The sequence below is a fragment of the Thunnus thynnus genome, chromosome 21 (genome assembly GCF_963924715.1).
Source record: "Thunnus thynnus chromosome 21, fThuThy2.1, whole genome shotgun sequence".
Classification (NCBI taxonomy): Eukaryota; Metazoa; Chordata; class Actinopteri; order Scombriformes; family Scombridae; genus Thunnus; species Thunnus thynnus.
Genome location: NC_089537.1, coordinates 18,877,171 through 18,888,238, shown reverse-complemented (window position 1 = coordinate 18,888,238; position 11,068 = coordinate 18,877,171). Strand labels below are relative to the sequence as shown.

General features: G+C 38.1%; 1 protein-coding gene across 1 annotated transcript; it reads right to left on the bottom strand.

Annotated features, from left to right (window-relative positions):
* Nucleotides 1-286: 286 nt before the first annotated feature.
* cngb3.1 (cyclic nucleotide gated channel subunit beta 3, tandem duplicate 1) lies at nucleotides 287-11,039 on the bottom strand. The gene is made up of 18 exons (XM_067577723.1): nucleotides 10,773-11,039; nucleotides 10,045-10,219; nucleotides 9,236-9,323; nucleotides 6,787-6,941; nucleotides 6,394-6,693; nucleotides 6,109-6,317; nucleotides 5,963-6,013; nucleotides 5,786-5,872; nucleotides 5,601-5,665; nucleotides 5,069-5,191; nucleotides 3,990-4,131; nucleotides 3,627-3,786; nucleotides 2,332-2,429; nucleotides 1,998-2,081; nucleotides 1,724-1,842; nucleotides 1,022-1,174; nucleotides 707-833; nucleotides 287-477 (listed from the first exon to the last, which is right to left on the bottom strand). Exons 1-18 carry the CDS (start codon nucleotides 10,863-10,865, stop codon nucleotides 454-456), a joined length of 2,253 nt encoding a protein of 750 aa, XP_067433824.1. The 5' UTR covers nucleotides 10,866-11,039; the 3' UTR covers nucleotides 287-453.
* Between the last annotated feature and the right edge of the window lie 29 nt (nucleotides 11,040-11,068).

Below are 11,068 nucleotides of genomic sequence, written 5' to 3'. Positions count from 1 at the left end.
TCTGGCGTGTGAAAGAGCTCATCCTGAGGAAACAAAACAACACATTTTGTAGTAAAGATCTCCACATTGTTTTATATGAAAAATGAAGCACAATTTACAATATACACACACAGCTTTGGCTACTGGCACTAATCAATCCAAACTTAGACATTTCTTTATCTCTAAAGCAAAAAGTTTACAAGGTGAATATCATTAGATTATAATTACATTTCCACTCAGTTTCTGCAACTTTTCATTACATCTCATTGGTTTCAGTTAGATGTTTGTGCTAAAGACTGTCACATCATTTATCTGAAAGCTTTGGTGTTGGAATGGACTAGAAATTGCAACAAGTGAACAATGTCACAACTCTCCTTGTGAATCTGTTGCCTTGTGAGCCTTTCAGTAGCCAATGAAAAGTGGAACATAAGTGATTCAGATGTGAAATGTTGAAGCTCAGAAGCATCACATATCTCATTTCTTTTCTGCTGCATTTTTCTGTGGACAAAAGACCAAAAAAAAGACACAAAGTTAATACTATACTAGAGGCTCATCAGTGTTTCTGGTAGATTTAATGTTCTAAAACTGTAGCTGTTCAATGCTACATTTTCTAAAAAGTGAAAAGGTATTTACTTAATTACTTCAAATTGTTTACTGCTAAATCAGACCACCTGCTACTCAGCAGCTATCTCTCTATGAAGAATGTTGCCTCTGTGTGAAAACTTACCTTGCGCATATTGCCAAAGAGTTTGAGCAGCTTTGGTGTTGGTGGTTTCGGTCCAAAGAGGGTGAGTCCTTTCTGCTTTTCCTCGTTTGTTTTAGCACCTGCAGGGCCTTTGGCTTTGATCAGTTTCCTTTACAATCACACATATACACACAATCCTTAACAAGCTGCATCTTATGTACAGTAGTATAACAAGGATTTGACTGATGTTTTAAAAAAATTCACTAAAACAGCCATAATCACAATAAATCCTTTGCATACTTGAGGAAAATCTGACCAAAACTCTTCTTTCTGTTGCGCAGTTAGAACATGACTCACCTTCCCTTCCTGGCCAACACTTTCTGAGACTCTGGGTAGTGGACGAGAATATCAAACAAGTCCTTCTTCTCCAGGACAGAGAGGTTAGCGAAGCCATGTGCTCTAACGTTTGCTGTGCGCCTGTTCCCACCGTCTTTGGCAGACTGTAGTAAACTGTGGGAGATGGAAGCAGAAATAAACCACTTGTCCATGACAGTTAACACAGAATTGGTTTGATATGAATTTTTTAGTCATTAAGGGTAGAACACTCAGCTAACAAAAAAAGTTGGTGTTGGCATTCCGTACAATTTGGAAACGCATGGGACAAACAACGAACACACAATATAATACAATTTAATTCAACAGCCCTGTGATATGCACTGCTTTTGTTAAGTTGATACTGTTCAGAAAACATAAGTTAATTTGCAGGATGTAGGTTATTCATACTTTGATACAAGTAGCATCTTTATAACATGCTAATATGCCCATATTGTAACAAAGGTACAGCATTTTAAGCTTGCAAATCAATTTATTCTTACTACACCCTCTTGCTTAAAACAGACTTGTAAATGTTAAAATTTGGTGTAATTTAGCTTTAAGATAAGAAAAATATGATGGCACAAGATTTGACCAAAGCAAATATATTATAATTATCATGCCAATAAGTGTTATCCTTTACACTGTACTGTACATCATGATTAGTAAATGCTCCTGCAGACTAACCTGATTTCTCCAAATACACTGCCAGCCTTCAGTGTGACAAACACAATACTGTTGTCAGGTCCTCCCACCACCTGCACCGCTCCACTCTTGATGATGTACATCTCTTTACCGATGTCACCCTGCAGAGGAGAGCGCAAGATGGAAACACTGGTCAGCATTACACTCAGATCACAAAACCTTGTTGGTTGTTTACTTCATGATCATCACCATAGTTTAACAATCTTTTTATCCGACTGTTTCACACTGAGACGGACACGCTCTCACAAATACTCACTTTCTTCACAACAAAATCTCCTGGTAGAAAGATAATAGACTTGAGCCTCAGCAACATGTCCACCAACATCTGCTGGTCACAGCCCTGGAAGAAACAATATCAGTATGCTACAGTTATTATCATGCTGTTTGACTCCATATTTAGGTTAAGTAGTCAAATACATTCATTGTTTCTCAGCCAATGTGTCTTGACAGAAAAATAGGGTAAACTTTCAAAACAATGTCATATGATTTCATGACTGTGGGCTGATTGTTTAGTTTGTCTTCTTGTCAACAGTCCTGACACAGGCTGGTTTCCCAGCTCTAATGCAAGAACACAGTGAATGTTACGACACCTGAAACAGTGCAATCTTCTGGAAAGTCGCCAGGTTGATGTCCACAGCGATGGCCGTTTTCATCACCAGAGGCAACTTGTCCAGCAGCTCTGACTCATCTGAAGGTGACGTGTTTGCATGCAAGGAAACAAGGATAAGAGAAACATGGCAGCATGTAAATGATACTTCATCATTATTCAGTCATCCCACCAACAGGTTTGCCTTTTTTTTTTTCAAAGGAATTCTTAATTTAAATGCAGTAATGCAGTATGGAAGCCTGAAGAGGCCCTACAAAAAATCAGTGTGTATTACTATTTACTGATCTTTGATTTGTGATTTTGTGACCACAACAAAGCACAGCTTGTTCTGTCAAGATAACGAAATTGTGATCATGAGAAAAACAGACAAAGGAAGATAGTAAACACAACACATGTCCTCTCCAGTTTTCTGTAGTACTGTATCCTGCGTTATGCATCAACTAATCTTAAAAGAGTTTCATCAGTTTGGTTTTGAGTAGAGTTTTAGTGTCTCATCAGGTTTCTGGGATAAAGTGCTCTGAGACTGAGTAAAGTTTTAAAAGCTATGCCACCACATGTCATCAGACAAGTTCTAAATGCTTTAGTTCTGTCACAGATTGGTTAGTGTTTCATGATTTGATCCAGTGCTTCAATGAAACAGATTAAAAAAAAATTACAAGTAGCTCAAAATAAATCTGCATGTTGTGCTTTACAGTGCTCTTACAGATAGACATACATGACAGACTGGGCTGTCAGTCAGAGATCCACCTATGCTTTGTTAAGTTTAATCAGAAGTATACTGGTGACAAGAGCACCAAAGATATTATATGAACGATTATTTTCTCAGTTTGTTCAACACAATTATCAAAATCAATATGCAACAGAAAGAAGGTTCATGTTGCCTAAAGCAAAACATATATGATACAGAAAACAGTAATGTACAGAGCCATTAGCAGGTGGAATTCATTGCCAGTGCATATTGTTAAAAAAATACAAAAGATAGGTTTAAAATATCGTTAAATAGTATCTCCAAACATTTCAGGAACCATAATTGAATTGTGTGTGTTTGTAAACTAGTAAACTAGTGTTTTCCTGTTGAACAGATGACAATTTTGTTTTTCTTCTATAGGTACTTGATTGTTCATCCTATGAGATGAGCTGTTTTGTTTCTCGTGTTTATGTGATTATAGTGTATATGTATAGTGTAGTGTGTATGACTGTATGTGTGGTGGACCCCAGGAAGAATAGCCAATGCAATGCTGGTGCTAATCCTAATAAAGAAAGAAAGAAAAGACTCACCCAACATGCCCTGAGCAGCCCAAGTGTAGTTGTACCAGGTCCGGACTCTGTTCTGGACATGCCTGGGGATCGTATAGGTGTTCATGTAGGCAACGCATTCATCCATATTTGCCCGGAAATATGTCTCACCTGCTGTTGCTGCTCCTATGACGTCTCTCATCTGAAAGAAGGAAAGAAAGAAAGGGAGAGTGTTGAAAAGAAATTAAATTAAAATATGTTCTACAATTGCAGAGAAAAGCTTTTGATAAGAAGTGCATTAAGAATAGATAAGAGTACTTAGTAACACACTGAATGACAGGGACAAATATACTGGTCTAAGATCCTCGAACATTTGCCACATGATAGATTTATGAATCCTCCTACCTGTCCAATCAAACTGGAGAACACAAAGATACCAATGAAAAAGTTAGCCATCTGAAAGCAAATCTCAAAGATGGTTACAGGCTCTGAAAGACCCCCGATGTTGATCAGACTGCGCACAGCATAGTAATAACAACGCAGGTACCTGTGGAAGGACAGTAAAGAGTGAAAAAACACAGACAACATGCAGCAAAGCATCTTTATTTCATTTTAATAAAAAGACACTATAGTACCTTCATGCTATGTTTTGCTCTTTTCAATAACACATACAACCCATATGACAGGGGAATGTCACAGTGCATTTAGAGAAATATATGGAATCATTAAAGGGTACATAATACATAAAAACAGTGATGGTGTAACACTGGTAAAGGGTACATTTTCTGAAGAAAGTTTACACATTTCCTTCTTAAATAAAGCTGTATCAGATTAGGTTTTTGCTGAGGTGATGCTAAATGGTTGGTATGGTATTGCTAGGTGTTTGCCACATTAATCTTGCTTTCTCAATCTTTTGGGTGTCAGTAGGTGGTTGCTAGGGTATTCTGGGTGGTTGGAAGGGCATGACTAAATGATGCTTGTGGTTGTTAGGGCATTTACAGGTGCTCCAGCTAGACAGATAGGCTGCATCTGGCATCACTCCAACTGCCCCTGATATAATGGATACTCAGTAATTTACTCTATAGTAATTATGACTGGAATTTTCATATCTATAAATTGTGACTTGTTGCATTGTGGGATTGGGAAGCAGTGTACATACGATGGATGCTACTTTTTTCATTCCACTGTGTGAATTTTTGATGTGCTGTATAGAGCTTAAATTTGGACACTTTAATAAAATGGCAAACTAGTGAAAATAGTGATTTCAGATGCAGCCATAGAGAGACCAAATGACATTTTCAGCACCATGGACAGAGGCTGAAAGAGGGATGGGCTCACAGTGTTTCAGCACCACGGAGAGAGACAGAGACACTTGGCCTGAATGTCGGCGTGAAAGCACCATGGAGAACTCTAACAATGCCACTAATGGCCCTTAAATCATAAATATCACAAACATAAACAAGACAAATGTAAAAAGTACGTACGCTGAGCCCTTTCCACTATACACCCATAAGGTCTTTCCCAGACCCTGGTATACTGAGGCACTATAGTATATACAGGCATTGATATGCAGCATGTAAAGCAGGTAGCCTGTGGTGCGAGCCACTCTGCATCAGAAAGAGAGCAATAGAAAAAGACAATAATAGATGAGGTAGATTAGATAAAATATCACTGATCCATGTGGGAATCAATAGCCAATGCAGTTCCAACACCTTCCTATTCTCTTGACTGAGAAAGTGTGTCCAAACTTTTGACTGGTACTTTATACACTGTATATTGCCATGAAACCAGCAGAAGATGTATAATGTGAAGAAAATTTTATAATAATTAATTCAACATAATATGGATGATGTTCAAAAACCAATCTTTAATCCAAACAATTTAGCAACAGAGCCCACTCATATTCCTAACAATAAAAAAAAAAAAATTTAGCCTTTGTACTAAGAATACAATAAAATCAGTGTTAATCTCCATGGAGGCTTGTTTTACTCCTGTATTTACTCCACAAGCATTTACCTCCAGATGTAGGCCTTTGCCATGATACTCTCCAGTCGATCACTGAACTCAAAGAAAGACTCAATCTAGAACACACAAGGAATAAAAGAGGAGAAACTGAACAGGAACTATGAAGTCACACAAACAAAAATCTCTGTTTTTCTTCATTTACATCTTCAGTTAAAAATAATCAGCTGCCTGCCTACCCTGATGAAGCGGTTGAGTCGGAATATAGAAGAGAATCCAAAATACAGGCAGAGAAGGTCAAAGGGGATGATGCTGATCATATCAGTCTACAAAAAGAGGAAAAAAAGAAATTTGGTTATGTTTCACAACAAGTTTGTTTAATTCTGTAATTTGATTTGGTCATATTACATTCTCACCTTAAATCGCTGCGATTTCCGATAATGTTCTTTAGTCAAGACTCTGTCTTTCTGCAAAGTATAGAAGTATTTATGTTAATTATATACAGTGATAACATTCAGAATGTGTGTGGAACACAAAATACAATAATGATATTGTGACTTACAATAATGTCTCCGGCTTTGACAAACTGAAGCCGAGGCTGCCAAACCACAATGTCAATAACATTCACTGCGTCACTAAGAATGTCACAAGTTATCCAGAAGGGGTTCATAAAGGGGTTGTGGTAAGGGAAGGCCAGTCGGGCAGAGCAAAACCAAGCGTTGTAATTGTATGCCACCGCTACGAAAGTCAACCAGCCTATGTACCGACGATCTGCAGAGACAAACACACAGATTTCAGTATTTTTATGCATCTCATTACTTACTTAGCCTGCAATGAGCTCACCCACCTGTGAAAGGATCTATGGTGGTCCCCAGGATCGTATCCATCTTCTCTTCTATGGGAAGAAGGAGGACCTCGAAGCAGGAGCAGTTGATGTCCGGGAGGATCTTGGCTTTTTTCCTGGCCTCCTCTGCCAGCCTCTCCTCCTCAGCTTTCTTCTCTGCCTCCAGCCTCTTCTCCTCATCCTTTTTCTTCTTCTCCTCTGCCTTTTTGGCCGCCTCCTCTGCCTTCTTCTTATCCGCCTCCTCTTTTGCGATGCGCTCCTCCTCCTTCAATCTGATGTAGTCCTCCTTCCTCAGAATGGGCGCTGAACAGAACAGAATGATGATTTGTTGAATGGCACTTGTTTGTGGGTTTGTTTTCTGTATGTATGCATTGGGTTGTTTTCGCCATTACTTACTGACAGGTGGGGTGATCTCTGGAGAAGTAGCATACGGGTCGCTGACTTTCTCTTTGAGCGTCTGCGTCCGCTCTTTTAACTTCTTGATCACAAATCTGAGGCAGTCATCTGTGTAACGGGTGTAGACAACAGGTGGAGTCGGAGGGCGTTCTTCACTGAAAACAGGAATACAAATCAAAAAAGAAAGACGAATTAAGGAATACCATAGACAAGATGACACTGAATTATATGGGAGGGAAGAGAAGGGTCCTAATGAGAGAAATAATATTTAAATATAAAATATAATAATATAAAAATGATAATAAGAGCTGTAAGGAAAGAAGAGAAGAGGGACAAAAAGTTCAGGGAGGTTTACTTTGCTAAAATAAGAATTTCCTTTTTATAAACCAGAAGAGAGCATTCTCAGTTAATGAGTATTCTATTCTCAATAACATTATCAGGTATGACAGTGTAGTTCATGTTATGATTATTGAGCATCTGTAGTAGAAGAAAAAACAGGCGGACACACTACCCTACATCACCTCTTTAAGAGGCCAAACATCAGCGAGACCACAAACAGGTTGGATTTCTGTTCCACTTTTAACTGAACCTCTAAGAGAAAATATGATTAAGATCATTTTTTTTCTCTTTTAGACAAGACTGTTTCAGCTGAAGCTGTCTTGCAAAAAAATAATATAAATCATTATCAGAAAAACAATATATCAACTCTCCAACTTGCATGTGAATGCTGTCTCTATCTCAGTCACAAATACTGCTAAGCTCCTAATCTCCTTTCCTACTTTAGGAGTCACAGGCTGCAAGTCACGGTGTTATTGTGGCTGCTGTTACTGCAGTGCGTGCAGTCACTGTGTCTTATTGTAAGGAAAGATAAAATAATATGTGGGGAGTTATATAGAGTCAGTCTGCACAATAACATGAAAAGGATTAATGTATCCTGTTTGGAAAGTAAATACAAGATGTTGACATTTGGATGTCAGACTGGAGCAACAGTCCCTAGTCCCAGTGCCTAAAGTCAAATCATTTGAAGTTAAATGACAGCTTGTCCATGTAAGCTGTCTGAAGCTGATGTAGTACGCTACGATGATTCCTAGAAACTAATGAGGAGTTCCTAAAATGGACAGAGCTCAACCTCAAGCAGGATCAAAGTATTCTCAGCCAAGTCAAGTTTATTTGCGTAGCTCTTAATCACTACTACAGTCTCAGCTAGTATCACAGTACTTGTATTTTGAATACAGTGACTAGAGACATAGAAACAGCACTGCTTAATGCGTCTATAATGTTGAGTGGTGATTTAAATGCTTAAAATATATGTTTAAAACATCCTCTTCCTGTCTCAAACAGACCTCAGTGAATTTAATCTCATATGATCTCAGCCTGGAGGCAACACAAAAGACCTGAAAGATTGTTAGAGTGCAGAGTGTTGTCAAGTACTGTACCAAAGTACAAATTTGAAGTACTTGTGCTTTATTTGAGTATTTCCAATTTATGCATTTTTATACTGCTTCTACACTGCATTTCAGAGGTAATAATAAGTGATTTTTTCAGTGAGGTATTGCTACTTAAGTAAAAATGTCAGTACTTCTTCCACCACTGCCCTGATGCAGTACCAACAATATCAGCTGAAAATACAAACATTCTTCAAATTTAGGTGTTAAATTGTGCAGGTTTTCCCAATCCAGCAATCGTCTCTTTTATCAACAGTAATAAACAATTATTCTCTGTCATCTTCTTCTTACTCAAACAGGCAAACAAAGTAACTCATCACTAACACTGACTAACAAACACTTATTGAACAAGATGCAAGGTCCAATGACACATAATGGAAAGGTTTTATTGATTTATGAATTATTTGTTGTACGGCAAGAGAAGATAATTGTTGTGATTATCCAATCTCTGTGTAGAATCCTGATTTTCTAACATTCTCTGGATAAGATGGTCTCAAGTCAGATTAAAAAAAAATCATACTGAAGTATGATCTGTGAGATCAGTAGGAAAAAATACATCTGATATCCAACATAAACATTCAGCTCAGAGATAATATATCTTCTTCTCTCACATTTATCTGTGCACAGATGTCAGCGCTCCTTTTTAAGCCTTTTTTACAACTTCTCAACCTCGACAATTTCAGATGACCATCTGTCATCTGGTCTCCACAGCAGTTAATGCTTGAGTTGAACACTGTACTATCATTCAATTAATGTCCAAAATGGTACTTTACTGCTTACTTTATGGAAGGGCTCATGCTTTCTTTTCATGTCCGAAATCTAATTTTGAATATGAATCCCATGAGAACAGTCAAAGCAAAGCAAAAAAAAGTGAGTTTTGAAAGCTTAAGATGACAGTTGAATGGCAAATTAATTCAGTCATCAGTACTAAAAATAATATTATATGCTGACTTTTAGTTTGTCATCTGATCAGTCATTTCTTTGGGTGCATGATGTGTTCTTACCCTTCAGCCCCCTCTGGATTAGCAGGATCAGCACCTGCTGCTGCAGCTGGAGCAGCTGGAGCAGCTGGAGCAGGGGCAGGAGCTGGAGCTGTAAGAAAATGATAGCAAGATATTTTAATCCGTTTCTAAAAAATGAAATTTAATACTAATATCAGCAGCTATTAATACCCGAGACAAAAAGAACAACACAGTGAACCAACTGCTTAACAGTTCCCTCATAACTTGAAATCACTCATTTCTGCATTATATATCAGTGTTGTTGTAAAAAAAAAAGAGATTGATCCTCATCTGATTTTTGCAGACTGATAAAATATGACATCAGTCTCCATGCATGTAATTTACAGCATAGTGTTCTTCACACTGTAATAAAACTTGAGTGTCAACATTTTTGCTGTGCACCGACTTGCACAAGACTTGCCATTACATAAGAATGTTTGCATCATGCGTTTATGTCAGTATGTTGTTGATAGTTTCTGCATTATATTTATGAAGAAAGATGCTGCATTTCCAGTCAGTAAATAAGAGTTCACTCAGTATGGTTCAGTTCATGTCCATGTCATTCCATTTAGCAAAACTTAAAATCAAAGTGTATAAAGAGAGTCCAATACAACACAATCTTCCACAAAAACTAATATAGAGCATAGAAAATAACACCAAATCCTGGTCTGTACAGGTCTGTGTAAAGAAGGTACATATAACACTAAGCGTAATCTGGCGTTACTGGAAAACAAGTATGCGGTAACATTATAATCAGTATAAAACTGAACATGGATGGATGGAGTAAGACTAAATAAAGCAAGACTTCTCACCTGGCTTTGGCTCTTCCTTTTTGGGTTCTTCCTCTTTCTTCTTCTCCTCTTCTTTTTTCTCCTCTTCTTTCTTTTCTTCCTCTTTATTTGTCTCCTCTTTCTTTTCCTCTTCTTTCTTTTCATCCTCCTTCTTTGGCGGTTCATTTTCATCCTTCTTTTCAGGAGGCTTTTCTTCCTGGAAAGACAAAATAACGAAGTAGCGAACAGACGAAAATGAGACAGACAAATTATGAGACAGAGTAGGACCCGGTTGTATGACTTATTTTGTTGGAAGTGCATCTAAAAATGCTGAAAATGCTACTACAACAAATCCAGACCCAGGCTTCAGTTTTGATATTTGCTAATTCACACAATGACCCTGGCAATTAATTCTTGTCTTTCCCTTCTTAACTTTGCTCATCTAGGCCCAGCCTCTTTGCTGAAGCTACAACAACAACTGTTTTTATCAGTGCCACGCTGCTTCAGAGGCTCTTACTGTTTACCTTAAAACAACATGTGTGTGACAAACAAGAAGAAAATACAAAATCTGATTCATTTAATATTTGCACGTATGAAAACTGCCAGACAGCTGTTCAGGGGGCAGCTGATAAATATTAACAATTTTATAAAATTAGCAAGTAAAATGCATTGATTTTACAAATGTCAAGGTAAAACAAATGTTTTCAAAAATACATTTCTATTCTAGTTTCTTGAATTTTCAAAGGTAATAATGGTAGTCAAGGCCTTACCTTCGCTGGTGGAGCTGCTGCAGAAGGTGGGGCAGCGGCTGGAGCAGGGGGAGGCTCGGGCGCCTTTATCAACCTTTTCAACCTGCTGAACATGGTGCGGTTGTGTGTGGGCTACAGCGAACAGACCTGCTCATCCACTTCTCCTCCTGAAGACCCCTTTTTCCATGGATCACTAATCCTTACAAGAATCCCATGAGCCACAGTAGTCCACGTCTCACATCCAAACAACAGACTGCGGTAATTTATTCCTAAGGCCCATTAATTCCCTGTAAAGGGGAGTGCTCTTTCTCCCAGAG

What these genes read in the sequence shown, in the direction of transcription:
- cngb3.1 (XM_067577723.1), bottom strand. Translation starts at nt 10,865, where the DNA reads ATGTTCAGCAGGTTGAAAAGGTTGATAAAGGCGCCCGAGCCTCCCCCT. An exon ending in TATAGTGGAAAGGGCTCAGC is followed by an intron (nt 4,132 to 5,068) that starts GTACGTACTTTT and finishes GTCCTTCCACAG; the next exon opens with GTACCTGCGTTGTTATTACT. An exon ending in TCTCCAGTTTGATTGGACAG is followed by an intron (nt 3,787 to 3,989) that starts GTAGGAGGATTC and finishes TCCTTCTTTCAG; the next exon opens with ATGAGAGACGTCATAGGAGC.